Source organism: Hyaena hyaena, unplaced genomic scaffold, assembly GCF_003009895.1.
Source record: "Hyaena hyaena isolate Hyena2069 unplaced genomic scaffold, ASM300989v1 scaffold_5, whole genome shotgun sequence".
NCBI lineage: Eukaryota > Metazoa > Chordata > Mammalia > Carnivora > Hyaenidae > Hyaena > Hyaena hyaena.
In genome coordinates this window covers 7,120,404-7,146,390 of record NW_024080637.1, presented here as the reverse complement: position 1 = coordinate 7,146,390, position 25,987 = coordinate 7,120,404, and the positions used below count along the sequence as shown (strand labels likewise).

At 46.0% G+C, this 25,987-nt stretch overlaps 1 protein-coding gene across 8 annotated transcripts; it reads right to left on the bottom strand.

Annotated features, from left to right (window-relative positions):
* LOC120236369 (phosphate carrier protein, mitochondrial-like) lies at positions 1 to 25,281 on the bottom strand. Of its 8 annotated transcripts, none has more exons than XR_005529652.1 (3): positions 25,082 to 25,276; positions 14,496 to 14,633; positions 1 to 196 (listed from the first exon to the last, which is right to left on the bottom strand). XR_005529652.1 is itself a non-coding variant. In XM_039239133.1 (2 exons), exons 1-2 carry the CDS (start codon positions 24,706 to 24,708, stop codon positions 23,013 to 23,015), a joined length of 543 nt encoding a protein of 180 aa, XP_039095064.1. In that variant the 5' UTR covers positions 24,709 to 25,075; the 3' UTR covers positions 22,397 to 23,012. The 8 variants fall into 8 exon arrangements, 1 of the variants encoding a protein (XP_039095064.1); XR_005529657.1 differs by lacking the exon at positions 25,082 to 25,276 and adding an exon at positions 14,997 to 15,058; XR_005529661.1 differs by lacking the exons at positions 14,496 to 14,633; positions 25,082 to 25,276 and adding exons at positions 6,026 to 6,267; positions 9,085 to 9,150.
* Between the last annotated feature and the right edge of the window lie 706 nt (positions 25,282 to 25,987).

Genomic DNA, 25,987 nt, shown 5'->3' with positions numbered 1-25,987 from the left:
AATGTAGAAAGGTGAAAAGCCAAATAATTATTATAAAATACTTGAAAAAAGCAGCCTCAATCCATGACAAGCTGGGAAGGAAAGCCTTCATGTGGTCACCGGAACAAAGTAGAGACTCCGGCTTTTTATAACAACTGAGGGACATTCTTCCTGGTCATCGTGTCTGAGAAAAAGGCGGTGTCCTCCGGGCAGATACCTAAGCAAGGTGCCATGAGGAGAGTGGGGGGCCAGGGAGAGAAAGGCAGAACGGAGAGAAAAACAGGGCAGGACAAGAGTGAGGGGAAGGGGAAGAAGAAAGAAAAGAGACAAAGGGAGGGAGAGGAAAGGGACCGGGGAAAGAGAAAGATGTGAGTCATTTCAAAAAATATGCTATAAGGGAAGCCAGTCAGCGCTCTTTTCTGAACCTTTCTGCAAAATAATGATACCCAAGTCGCTCTGAGTCCAGGAGGGCGGGGGCATAAGAGGAGGTCTGCTGCGGGTTGAATTTTGTCCCCCCAAAAGATAAGTTCAAGGTCTGACTCCCACTACCTGTGAATGCGACCTAATTTGGAAATAGAGTCTCGCAGGGACAGTCGAGTTACCGGGGGTCAGACTGGACCAGGGCGCACCTGTAAGGAGAGAGGAAGCTTAGCCACAGCACACCTATGTCAGGTGCAGGCAGAGATGGGAGGAAGACCACAGAGCACCATAACGGGGAAAAGTAAAGAAAGAACATCCCCTAGAGCTTTTGGAGAAACAATATGGCTTTGCCGACCCCTCGATTTCAAACGTCCAGCCTCTAGAACTGTGAGGAAACGGATCGAGGTTCCTTTAAGCCACTCAGTCTGTGGCAATTTGTTCCGGCCGCCCCAGGAAACCAATACAGGGTACCTATAAAAGTACAGCATCAAGGAGATTCCTGTTAGGGGCTGAATTGTGTCCGCTCCAAGTTCATTCGTGGAAGCCGGAACCCACTGATATACCTGTAGTTAGAGATAAGGTCTTTAACAAAGTGATTAAATTCAAATGGAGGTGATTAGTGTGAGCCCTACTCCACCTTAGAAGAGGATATTTGGACACAGGCAGAGGGAAGACATGTGAAGACTGGAGGAGAAAATGACCATCTACAAGCCAAGGAGGGGGCCTCGGAAGAAATGAACGCCGTCACCACCTTGATCTTGGACTTCGTCACCACCTTGATCTTGGACTTTGTCCTCCAGAGCTGTGAGAACATACATTTCTGTCCTTTGAGCACCCAGCCTGTGGTACTTGGTTATGGCGGCCGGAGAAACACACCCGGCCTCCAGGCCAGCACTCAGCGGCCCCACTGGATGGGGCTGCAGGAGCTTGGCCAGCCTGCTTGCTGCTTGAGGCTCCATGTCTGCTAGCAACTGGCTCAGGTTGGGAAGGAGGCGTTAGCCCCTTGTGCTTTGGGCTCTGCCTCATCCCTGCCCAGTCCACCCAGGAGCAGAGTCCTCACCTAGTGCCCAAGGTGCACCTCTCAACAGCCTGCTCCCCCAGGCCACTCTTGAGCCAGCTTCCCTGTCAACCTTGGCCTGGGCCCTTTCTCCCATGACCTGGAGGCGCCCACACATGGCTTTGGACCCCTTCCCTCCCCTCTCCACGGCCCCCACCCCCACCAGCCGCCAACATGAAGCAAAGCCTAGAGCTGGTGCATCACGAAGGACAAGATAATGATGGTGACAACTGGGGTTTCCATACTTGGGTAAGTGGTTTTTATGTTTCAGTTCTGTCCCTAACGTTTCATTTTCTTTTTTTTTTTTTTAATTTTTTTTTTAATGTTTTATTTATTTCTAGGAGAGAGAGAGAGAGACAGCGTGAGCAGGGGAGGGTCAGAGAGAGAGGGAGTCACAGACTGAAACAGGCTCCAGGCTCTGAGCTGGCAGTCAGCACAGAGCCCGACGCGGGGCTCGAACCCACAAACCACGGGATCATGACCCAAGCGAAAGTCAGACGCTTAACCGACTAAGCCACCCAGGCGCCCCTAACGTTTCATTTTCTGCCAGGTCTGGGAATTCATCTTTTAGAGCTGCCTGCTGCTGAGTGCGCTCAGAGTCCTAAGGAGAATGTCAGAGCAGAACGATCCAGCCTCCTGGTGTTGTTTTCGTTTTCTTTTGAACAGATGAGGAAGCCAAGGCCCAGAGAAGGGAAGGGACTTGCTCCAGGTCACACAGCTATTTTAGGGCGAATCAAATCCAGGACACGAGCTTCCCGCAGCCAGGCAAGCCGGCAGCCTGCTCAACGAAGCTCCCGTGAATTCTCAGATAATACAATTAGGTCACGGCTTTTTCCTGCCTAACAGTCGTATTAAGGTTTGGGGTGAGCTGCAGAGGGTTTCTTCCCAATTTGGAAAGCACTTCAGCATCTTATTTATTATAGCAAACTCCAGTTCATGTCACTGTTAATAAAACCGCGATTTAACAAAGGGCTTTCATTACAAAAATAAATTCCAGTAATAACTGCTCAAGCAGACACTTTGCAATTAAAAATGAAACCGTGCAGTAAAGAGAAATGCAATTCACAGTAAACGAAGTTGTCCCTGCTCCCAGCCCTCCCCCGCCTGGGGTTCCGCAATAGTGTTGCTCCATTTCAAACCATTTGCTGGCATTAGGGTGTTGCGTCGTCCTGCTCTGTTCTACAAATGATTAAACAATGTCATATTTTTAGCTTGAGACTGATTTCCAACAGATAGTCACATGTCTTTCAGTCAATAACCAGCTCTGACAAGAAAATAGGAGGCAGCGACACCCACCCTCAACAGCCTGTCAAAGGCAACACACCCAGTGCCTCCATGGCTGCTTGAGGGTGTCTCTTTGCTTAACGTAATCCCGAATTTTGATCTCACTGCTGTCAAATGACAAAAGCTCGGAGTGCGAGAACCCCAGCACAGTAGTCCCTTTGGGCCACCATAACAAAATACCACAGGCTGGGTGGCTTAAACCACAGATCTTTATTCTCTCCCAGTTCTGAGGAGGCTGAAGTCCAAGATGGGTGCAGTTCCGGTGAGAACACTCTTCCAGGCTTGTGGACACCTTCACACTCTGTCTCAAGTGGCACAGAGAGGAAGCAAGCTCTCAGCTATGCCTTCTTAGAGGGCACTAATCCCATCATGGGGCCCCACCCTCATGGCCTCATCTAAACCTAATTACGTCCCAGAGGCTCCATCTCCATATTCCATCACATTGGGGGTTAGGGGTCCAACATATGAAGGTGGGGGGGGCGCACAATTCAGTCCATAGCACCCATCTACTAAAATAGCTGACTGGTTATTTACACAGTGCTCTGTGCAAATTTGTACTTGGAATTGAATTAGTGGGAATAGTTTTTCCCCTTGCTTGTCTCCTATGTAAAAACTTTTCTTCCTCCGAGCAATTTCTCCTTTGGTCTGCTGGCAAGGACAATTGAAAAGGAATGGACTGTGTTTGAATCCCAGTAGTTAGAAGCCAGTGGAAGGGTTAATGGCTGTTCACAGCTCTGGAACTGCTCGTTTTAGCTGTACAGGCTCTGAACTACTGGTAGTGGGAGACCCCAGGGATCTCCGATAATTTCCCCCTGATTATTGTTGTATTAATTCTTGACTCCTCCAACCTTTCTGTAGTTTACGGATGAAATAGCCCTTAAAGACACAAACAAATTAGGCAAATGCTTTTGATCATAAGTGCAGATAATACACACCCCACAGACTTTCTTTTGTCGCATTTTTCTATACATATCGACACAGCTAATCTTTGCTTCTGCAGCATGTACATAAATATTATCCAAGATGACTGGCATATGGTGCTGTTATGTGTCTTTTAAGAAAATCTCCAACTGAATCCAATATTTCCCATGTGGCACCTGATATGCAGTGGGCGTGGGTTATTTATAGAACAGTAATAACGATATTTGAAAACACTGTAATGTCTAAAGCCTCTATTTCTCTGCAAATTTCATCTAGAAGGCTGCATTTTGCAGACACAACTCCCCCCAGCCACTCATGGTGATTGCTGGAATGCTGCACATTGTTGAGATTCACAAAGTGGCTGTTTGGAGCATTTCTGCCTCTGAACCCTTCAGAAGGAAAGTCACCTTCCTATATGGATGGAAATATTTGCAGGTAACGACTTGCCAACTGACTTGGCTTCCTAATGCCAGACTTTTTTTTTTTAATATATAATGTAATTTATTGTCAAATTGGTTCCCATACAACACCCAGTGCTCATCCCAACAAGTGCCCTCCTCTTCCAATGCTAGTCTTTTGCCCTTCAGTAGAATTAAGTTTTGGATGCATTTTCCCTTAAACACCACTATAGAGCCTCAGGATTCATACGGTAGTTCATGAAATTGTAGAATCAAAGAATCTTAGCATCAGACAATCTGAGCTGGGAGTGAATCTAGTAACCATTTTAACCAAATCTTCCCCCCTTTTTAAAACCAATGAAGACATTGGGTTGGTGACATAGATGGCTAATATAATAGCGTAACCTAGTGGATTCAGGCCTAATATACTTAATACATGTTTACTATAAAGTCCACTGAGGTACTAACTTCCACTTTTAAGTGTCTACTATGTACAGACCCTCTACCGAGCCCTTATCTGCATCCTCTCACTCCATTTTATCAGAGCCATATAGGCAGGCATTATCATCCCCATTTTGCACATAGGAAAACCAAGGTGCAAAAAGGTTGCCCAAAGTCTCCAAACTAGCAAGTGGTCAAGTCAATATTGGAAGCTGGGACTGTTTGGCCCCGTAGCCCTGTTCAGAGCTGAAGAAGAGTTGAAGTTGGAGATATGGGATATGCTATTCGGTCTGGCCAGACCAGAGGTGTGGGCTTTGCATGTTCACATTCCCACCTGAACTCCATCACAGGTTAGTCACTGGCCGCCCACCTTGTGCCAGGCTGGGGGTCCACAGGTGAATGGAGTGTGGCCCCTGCCTGGGAAGGACACTCCAGCTTCATGGGAGACAAATGTACAGACAGACAGCAGCAGCTTGTGATCCAGGCGGGACAGAGGAGTGATGGGGGGCTGTGACCTTAACTGCAGGAGGGATGAGGATTGCCCCAGGAGGTGGTGATGCAAAGGAGCTGGGTCTGGAAGTATGCCAAGGATGCCAAGGAGTCGGTCAGCTGAGAGGGGAGCTGGGAGGGAGGCGGGGCTGCCAGGCAGGGGGTCTGCATGAGGAAGCCCCAGGAAGTAGGAAGGGTAGAGCGGGAGGACCGTGGCTAGAGTGGCTGGTGGTCACCGTATCACATAGGGCCATGGATGCGTTGCCAAAGTCAGGGGTAGACCCCACCCAGGAAGCCAGGGGAGCCCTGAGGGTCACGGATGGGGAGGGAACCTGACTTGAACAGCTAACCCATTCGGCATCCATTCTGAGTGAGGGGGCCAGGCTGGGGGCAAGGTGCCCATGGCAGCTAGGGTAAGAACCCAAGCTAGAGGTGACAGTGGCCATGGGAAGTGAGAGAAAGTACCTGTCCAGAAGTGAGATGGACAGCCTGAGGGAAGGGAGAGGGGAACAGAAGATGACTTCCAGGTACAAGGAGAAGGGGGTGTAGGGGTCAGTGGTGCCAGCAGCTTAGAGGACATGGAGGCGTAGAGTCCCCTGAGAGAGAGCTGGAGCCAGGGGATGGGGGAGTAGGGAGGCGGCCCAGGAGACCCACAAGGGGCTGAGCTGCAGATTGGCTGGAATGGGGACAATGACAGATGGGAACAGCCCAGCAGTGCTGAGAACCCAGCAGCGCTCAGTAGCCTGGGTAGGCACAGAGGAGGGTGACTGCAGGATTGTCCTCGGGGTGGGTTTGCCAGGAGGTGGGGGAAGGATGGGGGCACAGGTATGTGGGTAGCGTCTGGGCCTGGCAAGGAGAGGAGTGCACCCTCAGGGCATCAGCTTCGCAGGATCTGAAGAAAGCAGTGGGAAAAGGTCATGTGAGTCTCCAGACAGTGGTGCCAGGACGACTCGTGGTCAACCTTCTAGGAGGCTCCCCCAGTCAATAGCGGCCAAACCCCAAATCAGCGGCTTTAAGCACAGTGTTTGCTGCCCACCTTCCTTCCTGCGCAAGGCGGGCTGTATTGCCAGGGCAGTGGGAGCAGCACGTCTGAACAGTGTTTCCTCGGCAACTACACTTCAAGACTTGCATGCCCAGGGCAGCATGTGGAACAGAAGGAGCACTGGACGGGGAGTCCGGGGATGTCACCCACAGCTCTGCCACAGCCCTTAGTTACCCCATCTGGGGTCCAGATGGTCACTCCGGTCCCTTCTGGCTCTTTGAAGTCATTAATGCCAACTAAGAAAGGAACGCCCACAAAAGGAAAGGAAAGTTATTTTAAGAAAAGCGCTTATAGGGGCGCCTGGGTGGCTCAGTCAGCTAAACATCTGACTATTGATTTGGGCTCAGGTCATGATCTCAAGGTTTGTGAAATTGAGCCCCGTGTTGGGCTCTGCACTAACAATGCATAGCCTGCCTGGATTTTCTCTCTTTCTCTCTCTCTGCCCCTCCCCTGCTTGTGCTCTCTCTCTCAAAATAAATAGAGAGAGAGAGAGAGAGACAAAATAAATAAAGAGAGAGAGACAGAGAGGCACTTATAGGGTAGTCTGCAAGCCCTCTCACAGACCAATCTAAGGAAACCCAGGAGGGATTTAGGCCCTCATCCCAGGGCCTAGGTGGGGGTCTAAATCCTGTTAGAAAGCTCAGTGAAAGGAGAAGTCTCCTGCACTTGGGACTCCCTCCTGGCTCATCGCCATGCGGGATGTTTCTGACTCAGTACAACTCTTAAGTGGCATATGTGTGGCCGTCTTAAAGATCTTGACCATAAACAAGTCCACAAACAGGACACCTGGAGCCTGCCAGGTCCATGCCCCGTGCCGTGCGTGTGCACTTGTGAGCCTCACGACAACCTTTGCAGGTGGGTATTATTATCCCTGCTGTGAGGCACAAATTGGTTAGGGACCTTGCCGTGGTGGCTGTGTTAGAATCTGTCTCCAGATCCGTCCGTCCCACAGAGAGGCCCAGGGACCTCAGGAGACTCTCACTGGCCTGTCCAGGCAGAAAATGGATCACTGTTATTGGGCCACTGAGGTTTCAGGGGATGCCCTGCAAGCTACCATTCACCCTACAGGCCAGGTGGTTACCCTCGAGGAACTTACATTGTGACCAGCAACCTTAGAGCAATTTTTAAGGAAATGGCTTTTATGGGGCTGAGACACTCGGGAGAGGCAAGCCCAAGTGACCAGGGGCAAGGCCTGCCTTTGCAGCAGCTGATAGACCAGCATGTCCCCCCCCCACTCCCCGCAAACATGCCCTGGCAGCCACCCCACCATGTTGGCATCTCAGCTGTCTGACCAGCACACATCTGCCCGGCTGCTCTGCTGCTGACGACAGCATATGACAGATCTACGCCGGAGGGAGTGTGAGCCCGACTCGTCTAGGAGGAGAAGCAGCGTTTAGCTGTGGGGGCTCCTCCTTTCCTCCCCAGGGGCCCCCCAGCACTGGAAAGCGCGGACTCCCATCTGTGTTGGCATCGCCAGTCTCTAACGCAGCCTGGCAGGTGCTCTGGCTGAGGGGAGGTAGAATAAGAGTCTGGCTGTAACGTTGATTCATTTTTGTGGCAGGGGATTGATGAGATGTTTGAGGGTGGCTGGATGCACTCCGGTTCACTGCCTTCAGGAAAGGATCAAGCTGGTGGAAACAAATTCAATCATTCTCATCTAGGAAAAGGCGTCTTGAGGCCTTTCCCTTCCTTTTTGTATCACTCCTGGAATCTCTCTTTCTCTTTAAAAGATTTCATTTTTAAGTAATCTCTCCACCCAACATAGGGCTCGAACCCACAACCCCAAGATCAAGAGTTACAGGCCCTACTGACTGAGCCAGCCAGGCGCCCTGCTCCTGGAGCCTTAAATCCTAAGTTACTTTTTTATTCAAAACACATTTATTGTTAAAGTACTGGCCCATTGTCATTTTAGAAACTTTACCCAGAGTTGAGTTTAAGGAGTTTGTCGGGTATCTTTTCACAACAGCTGGGTACTGCAAAAGACATAATACACTGCATATTTTTGTTTTTAGAACGATGGGTTTACTGTTCAGACTTTAACTATCAAGCCCACTACAATTATGAATAATTGTTAGGTCTTGCTGAGAAATCACAGTGGGATGGGGGGCTATGCCGAAGAAGACACAGTTCCTGCCTGATAGATTCTAAGTCACCGTATTTAGATTTCAGTAATGGCATGGAACACAAGGAATTCTCTCATGCTGTGTGTATGAAGGGAAAACAAAAATTATTTCCAAAAAAACACAAAACAAAACAAAACCCTTTCCAACAGTGCAATTGGAGGTAATCGGTAATCTACAAGGAATAGGGAAATAAATAAAGGACTAAAAAATTAGGATACTTGAAGACTGAAAATGAGGCTTTATTTGTAATATGCTCACTACACAAAAAAAGTCAATCTTTCAATAAAGGCTGTTATTTCCAGAGTGACAAGCCTCTGGTTCTTTCCTCGATGGAGCAAATATTGTTTAGGAACCCACCATGTACCAGATTCCAAATATGCCAACTTAAAAAAAGTAATAGAAATCCCTAAATGTTAAATTCTATTGCTATACATGTTATAATCACTGATAAGATATTTTTTAAAAACCGTAGAAATATTAGATTATAAATGTTAACATGCTCATTGATTTTCATGATTCAGAGCCTGGAACAGACCCTCATAAGGATAGACAGTTTTTAAAATACAGTGGAGGAGTTTCTCACATAGAATTAATCATGGCATTTTGTATCCTGGTACATTTTGGATTGGGGCCACAGACTCTTCCCAGCCAGGAGGGGTGCTGCACAGACAGATGGGGGTGAGGAGGGTGGCTGGGGGCAAGAGCCTAGATGGATGATGGACACAGGGTGGGTGTGGGAGTCGATTGGGCCTGGAAGCAAAGCAAGATGGGGCAGAAAGAAGGTGAGGAGGTACGAGGCAGAAACCGGGGGAGCTAGCTAATATGTGAAAGTCTCATTTTTGGCAAGGTTCATCTGTAGTTTCCAGGACCTCTACTGACAATAACTGACATCTGTCTAACCCGCCCCGCCCCTGGTGAAACTTGACTCACAGTTGTGTCACTTCTTAGCTGTTTCACCTCGAACGTGTTACTCAGTTTCTTGTGCCTCAGTTTCTCACCTGGAAAATGAAGCCCTATCTTCATTGTGAGGACTGAATGAGTTCATCCCTTTAAAGTACGTGGCACAGTGCACCGTAATGTTAGCTATCGTTATTGAGAGCAGGGAAATGGACATTTTTCATCTTTTGCCAACCCAACATCCAAATTTCCTCTTTGTGTGGGTCCTGGTGGGAGGCAGGGCTAACTCTGCAAGAAGGAGGCAAGAAGGTGGGCCTGGGGGGCCTGGGGGGCAGCTAAACATGCGACCCCTGCTGGGGTTTGAATCCCGAGCGAGTGAGACAGAGTCGCAGGACCACATTTGGATGCGACTTGGAAAGCCGGTAGTTATGAGGAAGGGATGGCTCCTGCCTCCTTGGCTCCTGCCCCCTGTTCTTGCAATAAATTCCTTTTCTGCTGAGTTAGCCAGAGGTCGTCCTACAGGTTTGCGACCAAGAACTCCCAGAGGAGCCATGCTCCGTGGTCAATTACCACTCCCGTGGACTAGGGAGAGAAGATAGCTCTAAAAACCCACCACAGAATCCAGAATGGCCTCAGAGTTGACCGGCCAGACCCGAGGGCAGGTATCTCTCATAGGGAGAAGTTGGTAGACTGCCCGGAAGGGCCAGAAGCCCTAGGAGAACACGCCCAGGAGAAACCACATACCACTCTTCGGAACTTGGGAAGACGGCAGGGGGCTGGGAGGTCGGGGATAGGGGAGATGAGCAAACGTTTACCCAGGACCTAAACCATGGTTTTGGGGTCTCTAATCCTTTATTACTGCTTGTCTGCCAACTGCTTCCTTGCAGGGAGTATGAGATTTTTCTGCAAGTGGGGCAGGGATGTGTTTATCAGCTACTTGCAAATTACATGGTAAACACAGCTCCCCCTGGTTGAGGCAGTTACTGAGTCTCTTTGTTAGATTAATAAGATTACAACAATCTGGGCAGACTTTCAAGTGTTTATTTTCTAAACCTTAACTTCAGAGGGTGGTAGTAACATTAGTACCAGACCTGACAGGATTCTGTGTATTTGGAGAGAGGGTGTTTCTATTCTAAGTGGTTATTTTTCCACATATGGAGGAGGAAAAAAGGTCATTAACCCTCAACTGCTACCAACTTATAATCAGTACCCTTTAGCCCACTTTGTGATCAACAAATTAGTGTTTATTTTAACACCTACATGGTGGCTGGCCCTGTCCCGTGGACTTCAAAGTGCTTTAAAAGGGATAACCGTTACAGGGAATCATTTCCTGCAACTTTTAAAGTATTTTGGCAGACTGTCCTTCAGTTTGTAACTGTATGCATTTCAGCAAAATTTAGTCCAAGTGAAATTCTGTAACACAAACCCTATTTTCCTGTTGACTTGCCTTATTACATTATGGACACCCCAGCTCCTTGGCAAAAACACGCCTCCCCCCACCCCTCAGTGCCAAGAAGGAAGTTGGGGGCTCAGGGGGCACCGCCAGGGTGGTGGCTGGGGTGGGGTGTGGGTGTGGGGTCCTTGCTGCACTTTAGAACTTCCCGTCATGGTCTACCCTCTAGACTCACTGCTCTGCACTATGCCCCATGGGCCTTGAAAACCATGGGGAAATAAGAGAGACTGAAGCCGTTTGTGATCTTTGCCTTCAAGGAGCTCTCAGGTGGGCGGGAGCTGTGGAGCCCTCCTTACTGCTCCAGCACACCAGCACTGAGACCCTTCAGCCCGGGCCAGGGCTGCCTGTCCGGCCTCCACAGCAGGATCACCTGGCCCTACTCTCTTCTCTAATGCTCAGCCCCAGACCGGGCTCCTTGGCCCTCACTGCTGTTTCCCAACACCCTAAGCAGCCTCACACCTCCTGGGGCGGGTTGACCCAGTTCCTTCTACCTGCCACGCCCTTCCCCTTCTCACCTCATCCTTCTGGACCCAAGCACGGGGGCAGCAGTTCTGAAACTAACCCCTAAGCTCTTCCCACATTCTTCAGCACCTAGTTTGGTCACAGGGCTCCCCACCTGGTTTTAGACTTGACCGCCTCCCTGTCTGATTGTTCCCTGAGGCTCTTTGGGGGCATTTCAAATTCATGTTGATTTCCCCGATTTTGGGAATTTAATAAATGTTAAATAAGTGGATGAATGCATGAAAAAAAGAATGAGTATGTTACTAGAGATACCAATAAGAATTAGCTTTATCTAAAGGGTATAGAGTATAAAGTTTCCTGCTCATCAGTTTATATAAACCTCACAGCAAGTTTGAAGGGTGGTTACTACTGCTTGAATTTCACAAAGAGGTTGAATTATTATAACAAGTAATAGCTCTAATGTCCAAGGACACTAAATGAACAAGCTCTGTTGATAATCTGAGAACAGCTGGGCAAGGTAGGCAGTCATCTTTTACAGTTGGTGAAACTGAGTCTCAGGAACTTGTGTAAAGCCAGAGGCAAGATGGAAGCCCACTCTGGGGACTCTAAAACCTTTGTTTAGTCCCTAACACAATGCTGGGAGACAGAGGATGGAGCCAATCCCACAGATAAAGAGTGCTCCAGCTAAGTCTTAAAGGACTAACGTGAAGATCAGTAAGGGATGGACAGCTTGGTCAGCAGGATTGATGTGGGTAGAGGAGGGAGCAGGAAGCCGGCGGGCCACACTTGGAGCCTGAACCTGAGAAACAGCATGAGGGGCAGGTAGTGGAGCAGGAAGCAATCAATGCCAGTGGTGTGGAGGGGTGGGGTCGGCTCATAACAAGCCTCAAATACTCTGGGTAAGATGCTCAGGATTTATCCCACATCAGTGTCAGTGTGTGTGTGTGTGTGTGTGTGTGTGTGTGTGTGTGTATGTGTGTGTGTGTGTGTGAGAAGGTGGCTTTTGAAATATTCTCACGTTAGTAGGGGAAGAGACTGAGGGCGACAAGATCAGTTACAAGCCACAGCAGTAATTTGGACAAACTATAAGCTGACCTAACATGAGTAGTGGAATAGAAATTAAAAAGGGGAAATACATGAGATATTGAGAATGTTTCCCATACATCTCCCCTTCTCTGTTCTTAGGCCAAAGAAATTTCCCCCAGTGAAAGCTTTCCCACCCTTTTCTGGTTCAGGGCCCTGTGCCTTTGTACTTACCGTTCCTTCTGCCTTGAGTGCTCTCTCCCCCAGCTCACCCCTACCCACCTGGAGAATACCTATTCATTCTTCAAAACATTTCATAGAGGCAAGTCCTCCAAAATCTCTCCTCACTGCAGGGGTGATGGAGTTACTGATTCCACCTTTGTACCCCCTCTATGCATCGTACAGGCTTCTGCGCGGACATCAGTGCCAGTTTGTTTCTACATCTGCTTCCTCTGGTAGACAGTGAATTCCTCAGCGGTCATGACCAGTTTCGTGTTTGTGTTCCTGTGCCTACGGTAATGCCCGACGCGCTGAGCACGATGTTGAATGAATGGATGGATGTACGCATAAGTGAGTAAACGAATGAGTGAAGATATTACTCCCCTCCCTCTTTTCCAGTCATTCCCGATGTCTGACAGAAGTAAAGCTGACTTGTCATTCTCTCTCAGATGAGGTACTTTGTTTTGAAAAATGCTTCCAGGTTAAGTTTTGTTTTTGTAAAATTAATGAGTGTCTCATTTGGCCAGTTTGAAACATCCAAAAGTAGCAAAAAATGCTTGGGTGAAAGAGACAGGCAAGAAGAGAGAGGGGAAGCAGGGTGGGGCCATCCACTGACTGACAGGTGCTATTTTTCCTGAGCGAGACTAAGAACAGAACAGCCAGGCCTGGGTCCTTTGTTACAAGTGACCTGTGACAAGTTTTTCCTCACAAGAGGAGCCAGTAGGAAAAAACTTTGAAAGGATTAAGGAACACCGTGAAAAAAGACGTATTATTTTCTGCCTGGATGGTTAAATAATGCCATGTGAATTAAGAGCTAGCTTCCCATGTTCCCATCCTTAGAACAGGATGATTTTAATATTAAATGTATTCCTTTCACTTGCTAAGACATACATTAATTATGAGGAAAACGTTTCCAAAATATAAACTTATGTCTGTTAATAAGCACAAATCTTCCCAGAAAAGGAGGAAGTAATGGAGACCTAACCTGGGGTGAGAAGCCATCTGGGACTTTAGAACGAGCCCTTTGACTAACTGGCGGTGGCACGCTGTTGTGAAACGCTAAGTTAAACACCACTAAACATTATTATGGTTTCAAAAGGTAGTTACAGGCTTCAATAAGCGCACTTTTATCACAAGAACACACAACCTAAAGCCAGAATAGTTCAGTTTAATGTGCCAAAAATATGCACCCCCCCCATACATTGTTAGAAAGAGCAGTAGCAAAAGAAATCTAAAATTTGCAGCTAATTCATTTGATGGCAGCCAACATTTCCTATCTTCCTTGGCAAGAGGGCCATTTTTCTATGCTGTATTTTGCACACAGAAATCTGCATAGAGTGATTTGCATACCAAAAACACATTTGTAAAGGAAATTGTTTGCATAGAAGCCAGGGAGAGATGGGGTTGCCACTGTTGGCTTTTCTACACACAACACCCCCAGGCTACTTGCTTTTCGTTTTTCCTCTGCGCTGCATTTCCCACAAAGCGTTGTGTACTTTATGATGCATTAAAAATTAAAGCAAATATATCCTGTATGTATCCATGAACAACCATAAGAACAATAAGAACACAGGCTAAATTTTTCTGTGCTAACAGACTTTCGTGTTTACGAAGGAGCTGGTAGTAATAATATGATAATAATAGAGTGAGCTTTTATTTTATACCATGTGTTTTATATAAATTATTGCTAATTCTCCCAGTCTTCAAGGTAGATGCTGGGGTTCCCCATTTTACCTATGAGGAAGCTGAGGCCGGGGGAGCTGGAGGTCAAGTAATTCGCCAAAGCCGCAGGAGCCAGCACTGGTGAAGCCAGGTTTGGAAGCCTGGTCTCCTCTCTCAGCCCTTTCCTGCCACCCCCTCCCCCTCACTGCCTCTCCCCCCCCATTTTGCTACATAGCGTTGTTTCATTTCCAAGGGCCGAGTCCACCAGTCTGGGGGTGGTAGGGAGTCCTGCGGGGAGAGGTGTACCCCTTGGGTTTCCTGGCATGTTTTTTTCTGACCAGCGCTTGGAAGGAGGACAGCCAGTGTCAAGGCTCAGTGAAGGTGCCCACTAAAGTAGCTCAGTGACAGACACGGGGTGAATGGGCAATGGCCTGTGACTCAGAGGGTGCTGGGGCGGAGTGGGGGAGACGGCTCAGTCGCCACACAAAGAAGGTACATGGTAGTTGAGATGCAATGGAACCCTCCCGCTCGGGGCCCGTGCGCTATCGCCAATTCCGTGCCAGCCCAGCTGTACTCTTGGAAACACAGAATGGTTTTGTGTGTGCTTAATTATAATGCTACTTACGGAGAATTTATCAGCAGCAAATCAGATGCTTGATGCATTTCTTAAGGAAGAAATCAGTAGTGGCACTTTGAAACGTGTTCTTCTGATGAATCCTTCGGATTCTTCCAGTATACAGCTTTTGAAAGAACGTGGCCGTTTCTGGAAAGTCAATTGGGGGAAAAAGTGCAGAATGTAAAGACTGAGGATGCTTGCCTAAAAGTGTGATAAACATTTGCTTTCTTTTAGGAAGTTTCTTCGTGTGTTTTTGCTCACCTAGTTTCCCTTTCTTGGGGCATGACAGCAAAATTTATATCTAATCATATCTGCTTATCCAGGATTGCCGTTGTACAAAGATTCCTGACTTGGAGACTTCACTGTGATTTAGTTACTGTTAGGAAGCAGTTCTTCTGACACTCTCGGTAATAAATCTTTCTTGATATGATCTATAATAGTTCTGCCTCATAGCAAGTTCCAGGCTAAAGTAGGCAATGGGACAACAAAGTGCTATGGTGGCAGACAGACCTGGTTTGATTCCTGGTTCTGTCACTCTGGGTTTTCCTCAGTCTCTTGGAGCCTCCATTTCCTCATCTGTAAAACAGGGGAGAACATAAGGGCAGAGCCTGGTTGTCCGCCAACTATTTCACTCCTCTTCCTTGCTGATGGCAATGACGACAAAAAATCCTGATTTTGTTTAGCTCCCGATGTGCCCAATCCCAGCAGACGCATTGCAATGACCTGAAGTTGTCCATTCCTGCTGCTGGTGGTTGGGGTGCAGGGTCCATAGGAAAGCAAGTGACCTAATTCTGGCTGATGAGGCCAAACGGGAAATCTGGCAGAAACTTCCGAGAAAAGACTTTTCTCTCTGATAAGAGAGCCACGTGAAGAGAAAGCCCATCTGCCTTTGACCTCTTGCTCCCTGATCCCGATGATGTTGTGAGGACATGATGTTTGGTGACAGCAGCTGTCTCTTCAAAACAAGTGGGGTGTCACTGACACATTAAAGATGGCAGAGCGGAAGGGCCCAAAGAGTGTAGGTCCTTGGAGCAACACTGATCTATTGAACCAAACTTGGTCTACCTATCTCCAGATTTCTTGTTAACAATAAATGTCTTCTACTGTTTAGCCTGCTGTGTACTGGGTTTTGTGTTTATTGTACACGCCCCCACCCCCCCCAATCCTAACATACACATATCAACCTCACAGGATGGTTGTGAATATGATACGTTGGATGTAAAGTAGTTAGCATAATACCTGGCACAATGAATCACTGCTATAAATATTCGTAACAGCATTAATCAGGCACAGGTAATGATCCAAGAGAACAAAAGTTTCCAAACACAACAGATGAATCAAATGAATGGTACAGATTTAGCACAACAAAAAAGCTTTGTATTTTTGGTAAGGGCGGGGGAGACATTGAGGTATAAGACGACTACAGTGACAAATCCTTATATCTGGGAGTGAGATGTAACTACAGCCAGAATGCAAACGTTAATGGAGATGAAAGGACTGTGGTTCTTTGCCAGGTTTCCATCCACCCTCTTACAAACGGACAATCACCCTGTCAGCAGCTCTGATTCATGTCTGAAGACTAACAATTACGTGTATGTGAATTACCAGCCTTGCAAAGGGGCAGGGTTCTTTCAACCCACTGAATCTCTTTCCAGAATACCAAATTTTGCTAGTATTTTCTAAAAACACATTTCCCCCTTTTGTGGCAGGAAAGATATAGTGATATGTATTAAAAATAATCATTTAGGAATATGATTTCCTTAGATGTAGCCTGCCATTTTGTGCCCTGTGATAACTCGCAGGACTATATATAGTTTACACATGAAATCACCAGTTTTTGAAACATCCTACTAGAACACAAAGTAGGACTATAGTAAGATAATATGTGAAAGTATCTGGTATAATAGAGGTAATATCATATAGTAGATACTCAGTAAGTAATCTTAAAGTAAACCAGATTATTTCCTTCACTGTGCTTTAGCAAAGAGGCAAATGACAGGGTTTCAAAGTGACACTAAGAACTACACACACACATACTCACATCCATATCCACTTATGTGTAGGGTCAATATACATCTATCCAAAAGCCCTACACCTTCTATGGCCAGACAATAAGCATTGATTTTCATAACTGATAGCCATGAAGCTTTACAAATCCCTGATTAATCAATTATATTTAACATAAAAGAGAATCAGACATGTAGACAAAAATTCATCAAGAATTGAAGATAAAAAAGAATTTCTGGTTACCTTGCAGTTCATTAAATAGAACCACCAATTCTTGAACACGTTGGTTAATGGAGATTCTCTTGTATATTACACACACATCTGCTTTTCTTAAAATCCATCTGTTCCTCCTTCTTTCTTACAATAAAGAGCAAAATTGTTGGTGGCTTAACAATTCTCCAAAATTAATGATCTCTGCATCCCTAAGAGATTAGGATATCATTCATTTCTTAGCGACAATTTCCAGCCTTTACAACGTGGTGCATTTCTTCCCTACTCATCTGTATGGAATTTAACATGACAATGACACAGCTAGCAGTTTACTAATGTGCTGTAGTCTTTTTTTTTTTTCCACACAAGGTTTCTTATTGTTTAAATTGAGGTATAATTGACCTATAACATCATATTAGTTTCAGGTGTACAACATAATGATTTGATGTTTGCATACTCTGCGAAATGATCACCACAATAGGTCTAGTAGCCATCTTTGCAGCTGGAATCTTGATTGAGAGAGACAGAAGCAAGGGCTGTATTTCAAGGAAGAAAAAGATATTCGAGGTGCATTTTATAGTCTCAAGATATTTTTTCAGCTTTACTGATAGCATTCACATACCATGAAATTCACCTTTTTAAAGTGTATCATTCAGTGGTTTGCAGAATAAAAATTGTGCAACCATCACCACTAATTCCACAACACTTTCATCACATCAAAAAGAAACCTTGTACCCATTAGGGATCACTCTCCCCCCCGCCATTTCTCCCTCCCATTCCTGCACCCCCCACCCCAGCCCCTAGCAACTGCTAATCTACTTTCTATGGGTTTGCCTCTTCTGGACATTTCATATAGATTAATGCATACCATATTTGACTGTCTGGCTTCTTTCACTTAGTGTAATGATTTCAAGTTTCATCCATGTTGCAGCATGTATTTTATTCGCTTATTCCTTTTATGTCAAATAGTATTTTATTCCTTATTATGGTGAAAACATTCCATCATGGGGCACCTGGGTGGCTCAGTCGGTTAAGCATCTGACTTCGGCTCAGGTCATGGTCTCACAGTTCATGTGTTGGAGCCCCACTTCGGGCTCTGTGCTGACAGCATGGAGCCTGAAGCCTGCTTTGGATTCTGTGTCTCCCTCTCTCTCTGACCCTCCCCTGTTTGTGCTATGTCTCTCTCAAAAATAATTGAACATTAACATTTTTTTAAATAAAAAAAGAAAACATTCCATCATATGAATATATGACATTCTTTATCCATTCATCAGTTGATGGACATTTGGGTTGTTTCCACTTTGGGGCTAATATGAATAAAGCATCTCATGATATCTTTATCGAGGTGGAATTAATTTAACACACCTAACATTCAATTAACCATCTTAAAGTGGACAATTAAGTGTCATTTAGTGTATTCACAGGGTTATTCAACCACCACCTCTCCGTGCTTTTAAAACCAAGAACGATACTCCATATCCATTAAATAATCTCTTCCCATTCCCTTCACTCCATCCCCTGGTAACCACTAGTCTCTTACTACCTCTATGAATTTGCCTATTTTGATGTAATATAAAAAAGTGAATCATACAATATGTGACTTCTGTGTCTGGCATTTTTCACTTAGCATAAGGTCTTTGAGGTTCATCCAACTTGTAGCTCCTGTCAGTCCTTTGTTCCTTTTTATGGTTGAATAATATCTCATTGTATGTTTATAGCCCAATTTATCCATCCATTTATCCTTTCATGGACATTTGGGTTATTTCCACCTTTTGGCTCCTCATGGTTCTTTAGTGTCCCCACTGTCATCATCCTAGTCCAGGCTACCATGAAGTCTCTCTCGCCTGGATTATAGCAACGTTTTAACTGAGCTCTTCTCACTCCACTCCATTTCTTTCCATACAGCAACCTGCAGGTCATTCCATGCTTACAGTCCTTCATGGGTTTTCCAATGGCTGAGGGAACACTCTAAGGAGCCCAACATGTTTAGCCAGAACTACAAAGCTTGGAGTGACCCTCTTCCTATTGACCTTTCCTACTTCATTTTATACCAGCCCCTCTACAACTGAAAGGCTCCACCCAAAACGAACTTCTCTCACTTCCTCAAAACCATCAGGCTTTCTCTTTCTTCAGGGCAGGTGCACATAGTGTGCCCACTGTTATGGACCTTCTCCTTGCCAGTCTACCTCCTACTTATCCTCTAGGTCTCATTTCAGGTATCACTTAGATGTACAATCTTACAAACACCCCCTACTTCTTCTTCTTTTTTTTTTTTTACAAATAGTTTATTGTCAAATTAGTTTCCACATAACACCCAGTGCTCATCCCCACAAGTGCCCTCCTCCATGCCCATCCCCCCTCCCCCCCACATCCATCAGTCCTCAGTTTTTGTCAGCATTCAAGAGTCTCTCATGGTTTGCCTCTCTCCCTTTCCCCCACCATTTCCCCCCTTCTTCTCCCCCTTGTTCCTCCGTCAAGTTCCTCGTAATCCTCCTATACGTGCACACATATGATATTTGTCCTTCTCTGCCTGACTTATTTCACTCAGCATAACACCCTCAAGGTCCATCCATGTTGCTACACATGGCCAGATTTCATTGTTTCTCATTGCCATGTAGTATTCCATGGTATAGATAAACCACATCTTCTTGATCCATTCATCTGTTGATGGACACTTAGGCTCTTTCCATGTTTTAGCTATTGTGGAGAGTGCTGCTATGAACATTGGGGTACATGTGCTCCTATGCCTCAGCATTTCTGTATCCCTTGGGTAAATTCCTAGCAGTGCTATTGCTGGGTCATAAGGGAGTTCTATTGTTAGTTTCCTGAGGAACCTCCACACTGTTTTCCAGAGGGGCTGTACCAGTTTACATTCCCACCAACAGTGTAGGAGGGTGCCCGTTTCTCCACATCCTCGCCAGCATCTAGAGTTCTCTGATTTGCTCATTTTAGCCACTCTGACTGGCGTGAGGTGGTATCTCAGTGTGGTTTTGATTTGTATTTCCCTGATGAGGAGTGATGCTGAGCATCGTTTCATGTGTCTGTTGGCCATCTGGAAAACACCCCCTACTTCTTTGCAGCACTTTGCCTGACTGTAAATTACTTTTCCTACTAGACTGTAAGCTCCTTGAGGGCAGGGACCATGCATTATGCTCATCACAGAAACCCTTCTGCCTAGCACAACACTTGGCATATGATAGATGTTGATCAACAGACTGGGCATGGGCAGAATTACCAAATTGCCTCAAAAATTTTGGATACTCTAACACTGTCTCAAAATACGTTAACTAAAATGGACACACATACACACACATCTTAGTTATAATTACCTTGTTAGAGTTCTCCCTACCTACCCACCCAAATACAGCATTCAGAAAAGCAAGACAAAGCCTTCTAAATAATATTAACATTTAATTCCCTTTCAAATAGTTCTTTGCTCACGATTAAAAAAAAACAAACAAACTGATCTTGGGGCACCTGGGAGGCTCAGTCAGTTGAGCATTCTGACTTTGGTTCAGGTCATGATCTCCCATTCGTGGGTTCGAGCCCAGCATTGGTTTCTGTGCTGACAGTTCAGAACCTGGAGCCTACTTTGGATTCTGTGTCTCCCTCTCTCTCTGCCCCTCTCCTTCTCATGCTCTGTCTTTCTTTGTCTCTCAAAAAAGAAAATAAAACATTAAAAAAATGTTTTAAATATTGATCTTTAAGACATTGAACATGCATACTATAATTGAATGGCTGCCTATCAAAATATGATCTTCTCGCTTCAGTGATTATTTTTGCCTTTGAAGGCTCAAAAGAAATACTTTCTAAAGAGACATTTATACAGCAAGGACAAATACTTGAAACATTAATACCTTGATTCTTTTCAATCTTTATCAGTGTGGTTTAACATGTAAATATGGCCTTTGTTTTTCAAGATTTTACCTACTCTTTTATTCACTTCTCAAAGGATAGATCAATGGATGAGATTACAGCTCCCTATCATGAAATTAATTTCATATATTTGAAACACCTACTTTGATCACCAGCTGGGGGAAAAGATAAATAGCCTAAGCCAGCTTTTTTAGGTGTAGGAACTAAAGATCAGAGGAAAGAATTAGAAAATGTGATAAAATAAAGCCTTGAAACTGCAGTACCACAAATTAAAAAAAAAATTAAGAAGCACTGTTTTTAATATCATCAGGCCCTTCAAGTTAGGACCTGGTGTGGAAAATGATTTAAATATTAAATTAAATATATGTAAGTATCTTGCAGCTTGATTACTTCTAAGCAATTATGCCATAGGTTTTCCCCAATTGAAATACATTATAAACTTTTCATTAGTACAAGATTAGGAAAGGTTTAGGGTATATACATATAGAAATCTTTTTTTGCAAATAGAAATTTAAAAAATATTTTTGAGGTACTATAAAAAGCAGTTTATGAAAAGAATAATGACTGGTTATGTCAAGGCACTGAGCTGGAGTAATGAGGAAAATGTGGGCTCTGATTCAGACTGTATCACTTGCTAGCTAATATGATGTCGAGAAAGGTACTCAGCCCCTAAGTCTGTTGCTTTATATATAAAATGCATTACTTCAAGGATTGAGATTATGAGAAAATGCATATAAAATATCTCACAATACCAGACATACATTATGGCTTTTCTGATTCTAACAGATTTGCATGATTTCACTGAGTGGCAATTACAAAGTAAAACATTGAATAGAAGTTTAAGTTGTAACAAAGGAATAGTAAGTAACTAGGAAAAAAATCTGCAGTAACTCTAAATGTACAAGAGTCGTTACATTACTTAATTAACTTTTATTTATTAACCTTACTTTATTTATTAACCTTTATTAACCTTAATTTTTATTCTTTACTGTTAGCTACTCTGGCCCCTACTTAGTCAGACAGACATTTATAAACTAGCAATAAAAAGAGAAAAATAGAAATCTAGGAACTGAACAGGAAAACTGCTGACCTCCACTAAGTAAACCCATTTCCTTGACCATGTTCATGATAGTCAGAATCATGCCAAATAGTTCTTCTTAGATTATAATTCTCGTGGTATATTACAGAAATTATCTGGTGTTCTCAACAGAGCAATCATGAAATACCACAGAGCAGAACAAGTGGTATCTTGAAATTCCAAAGATTTTGCAGCAAATCCCTAAATCATAGTACTTCTAGAAAGAACTTAATAAATTGTTGACCAAAGAAACTTCCAACAATGCAACACTAGACAGAAATATCTCTATTAAAATTTTCCTAGTAAGAATCTGTACAAGTTAGTCCTTTGAAATTTGTTTATCATTCTCCTTCATTGAGAACTTTTCAAAAACCTAGAAGCCAACTGCCTAAGGAAAGTCAGTGTCTTAATACATAGGATCCTGGGGGCACCTGGGTGGTTCAGTCAGTTAAGCATCCAACTTCAGCTCAGGTCATCTCACTGCTTGTGGGTTCCAGCCCGGCATCAGCCTCTGTACTGCCAGCTCAGAGCCTGGAGCCTGCTTCAGATTCTGTCTCTCTCTCTCTCTCACACACTCTCTCTGCCCCTCCTCTGCTTATGCTCTCTCTCCCTCTCTCAAGAATAAACATTTAAAAAAACAAAAAAAAAAATACATAATATCCTTCCCATGCATCCTCCCCAATAATAAACAAAATAGAGGCACTAAATATAAACTTCATTCTAGCTCATTCACAAGTTCTGATTTTTTCCTCCAAGTTCTTTATTATTCAGTCAAGACAGTTCAAATATACTTACTTAAATTTAGACACTTTTTAACTTCTGTTAACCACTGAACAGTTTGCTATTACATAGTTAAAACATCAACATCTTTTAAGTTTGCAGTCTTTAATACAAGTTAAGGCTAACATGTAACATTCTGGGAAATTAGAGCAAATATCCCATTGAAGTTTATTTCTTGCTCATATTCTACAAACATCTCTAATTCACAGAATTTCACTAATTTATAATTTCCTTAAGCAGAGATGTGAAGGCTACAGAAAACTGAAAATGTGCCTTATAATTTCAGTAAATTTTATGAACCTCAACCATTGTAAAGATCATGGAAACATGTACCAAATTAAATGAATGTCACTTGTGACATTAAAAGTGAGATTTTCCTTCCAAAGTCACCAAAACCATTCTTTAATATTCAACAAAAAATTGGAATTGCAGGGTTTCATGTGTGTGTGTTTAAATGTCAGGGTGGTATGATCCTCTTTGGATGGATGGCTGTTGAAAGCTGAGTTGTATAAAAGAAATTTTTAGAGAACAGAGGCTTTTCTTTACATATTTATTCTCAGAGACTGCCCTTCATCTCATTTTGGTTTTCCACATTGATCCAATTGTAGCACTTCCTGGAGAGAGCTCTGTTCTAATCAGCAACATCAGGGAGAGAATTGGACAAAGCAAAATGAGAAAATGCAGATCTTCTCATGTCATGTCTCTTTGAAAACAGAGAATACATTCTAAGTTATCAGGCAATATAAGTCACAATTTGACTTTTAATAATTTTTACCTGTAATGGACATGAACAGGAAATATGGTATGAGTCCATCATCTACTCAACAGGTACACGATTTCTATTGAGGTGAATACCCTTTTAGCAGAATTTTACTTTGTTCCCTGTCCCATAATTTGTGCTGACCTTAAAACCTCATTAGTAGGCTATTCAGGAAATCTCCACCGAACGGTGGATCGAGGCAGAAACAATCCAGGGATCCTAAATTACCTAACATTAGTTCTCGTTAAGAATTTTCTCCCTACGATAGCTGCAAAGCTACTGAGCTAAGGCAGCCATGCCGACTCCCCAAAGACAATGGTCCGGACCCCTAAATGAAACGGCTGCAATCCTCTTGGATCGCCCAAAGAGAACTCGGACTACCTATCGTCCCCTCCCCCAAACCAGAAAACCGAACATTTTCCACGCTAGCACTGCCTGGACGCAGCCGCCCACAGGATGGCAATCTGGGCGGACATCGGCCACTGGAGCCGACACGCCCACGCCTACTTCAGCTTCGTCGGGGATTTGGGCCCTTGGGGGACCGGGGGCCGCGGCAGCTTGAAATAGACCTTGACCGAGTCATAGATGAACCACTGCAGCGCAGTCAGGGTGCCGATCATGATGATGCGCGCGATCAGGCCCTTCCACACGCCCGCGAACCCCAGCCTCTGGAGAACTCCCAAGGCCGAACTGCCCTTCTCCTTGTTCAAGACGGACACGACGGAATCGGCCGGGTGCGACACGACGGCGCAGAAGACGCCGGCGATGTAGCCGGCCACGAAGGTCACGGCCAGCTGCTCGGCCTTGGTGCACTGGCTCTGGGGCTTGGGGACGACGTGCTTGTAGAGCGCCTCCACCGTGCGCTCGAAGCAGGCGAACTTCATCATGGTGTAGGGGATCTGGCGCAGCCACAGCGGCGCCACGCCCTTGTAGAAGGCCCGCAGGCCCTCCTCGCCGTACATGCGCGGCGCGGCGGCGCGCAGCGTGCCCGCGAAGCCCGGCTGCGTCTGGATGCGCACCTTCACCGCCTCCATGGGGGCCAGCGCCACGTCGGCGAAGAACTCGGCGCTGGCCGACGCCGCCAGGTACAGGCCGGTTCTCCACCGGTACGCCTTCTCCGCGCCCAGCAGCTCGGCGTAGCGGATCTTGAAGACCTCGTAGAGGCCGAACTTAAACAGGCCCTGCAGGGAGTAGCCCAGGAAGGTCGGGGCCCAGCCTCGGGCCAGGCCGCGCAGCCCGTCGTCGCGCAGCGTCACGCTGAAGCCGCTGACGATGCCCCTGTACTTGGCGGGGTCCACCTGCATGCGGCACTTGACCAGGTCCAGGGGCACGATGGCCGTGTGCGTCAGCCCGCAGCTCAGCATGCCTCCGAGGCCGCACAGCAGCAGGTATCTCGCGGAGCCGTACTCGTAGCTCTGCTCCTTCGCGGCCGCCGCCGCCGCCCACAGCCTGCCCTGGAGCGGGCCCCAGCTTCTGGCCTGCGGGGCTCGGCAACCGCCGGCGTCACGCATGACTGCGCCTGCCCAAGTCCCACACCTCCCTTGGCAAGAGCTCTTTCCTCTCGGGGGCCCAAGGCCAGGCGCGCAGGCTTCGTGAGCTTCCCTCGCGCGCGCGCCGCCCCCTCGCCCCTCGAGAACCCAACGGTCGGTGTCCACCGGGCTTCTGCCCGCGCTCGACAGGCGCCTGCGCAGCCCCTACCGGCTGGGTTAGCTGGAGGCCTGAGAGGCCGGCTCCCAGAGGTTTTGGAAGAGCATCACCCAGCAGGTCTTCCAGGACCGCCCTCCGCCCCTCCCTCACACCTTCAGCCCAATGGGCTTCTGGTAACGGCAGGAGCCCCGCCCCTCAGCCCTCCTTAGCCAATGGCCAGTGGTCCCTAGATCTCACCTTGAGCTGCAGGTAAGGTTCTGTATGCCCTGGTGGCTTCTGCCAACTCAGCTGCCTAGTCCTCTACAATAATGCTAAAAAAGTAAATCAGTAGGTACAGACATGAGTAAACACAGGAATAGGCGAGCAAATAGATAAGGAGTTGGGCGAGGGGGCGAAGAGTCGCCATGTACCGTTGCCTTTCTGAAAGGCCTTTCTGGAGGTCTCACCTAATTGTGCCCACGTAGGGGAATAGTCATCTCCATGGCAACATGGTTCTATGGAGGGAATGAGCAGAGAGAACCAGGAGCCTGGTGTTGGGGGCCAGCCAGCCCTGCGGCTTCTAGCCTAACATTCTCATCTGGCAGATAGGGATGACATCTCCCCCATAGCACTCACACTCCACTCCTTTGTCCTCCAAGAGTTGCATTGAGGGCTTAGGAAGCGTGGAGGTACTCACTAAGTTGGGGGCTGGGGATTCCGTTATTTTCATTCATTAGGTATTTTTTCATTGACTACTGAATCCCTGGCCTAATTCTGGGGATCACCAAAGTGAGACAGAAGCCCTCACTTCCATTAGGGAGACTGCAGTCTCATTGGCCTGGGAATTGAGGACTAAGTGACTCCACGTGTAAATCACTAGCATTCACTCATTCATTCACCCACTGTGTGCTAGGCCTTCTGCAGGGTTAGGAGCTAGATGGGGGCACCTCGTTGGCTCAGTCTGTTGAGTGTCGGACTCTTGATTTCAGCTCAGGTCATGATCCTAGGGTCATGGGATTGAGACCTGCTTAAGATTCTCGCTCTCTCTCCCTGTCTTTCTCAGAGGAGCTAGGTATAGTCCTGCTTATTTCTAAGCAAGAAGATTTAAAAATCAGAATTGGGTGGTATTATGATAGGGGTTTGAATAAAGTTCTGTATGAACAA

Excerpts from the sequence above, each read along its gene's own strand:
- LOC120236369 (XM_039239133.1), bottom strand. The coding sequence starts at position 24,708 with ATGCGTGACGCCGGCGGTTGCCGAGCCCCGCAGGCCAGAAGCTGGGGC. Across the intron at positions 23,064-24,216 it reads CCCCCATGGAGGCGGTGAAG|AGCTCTCTCCAGGAAGTGCT; the intron begins GTGCGCATCCAG and ends TGATTAGAACAG.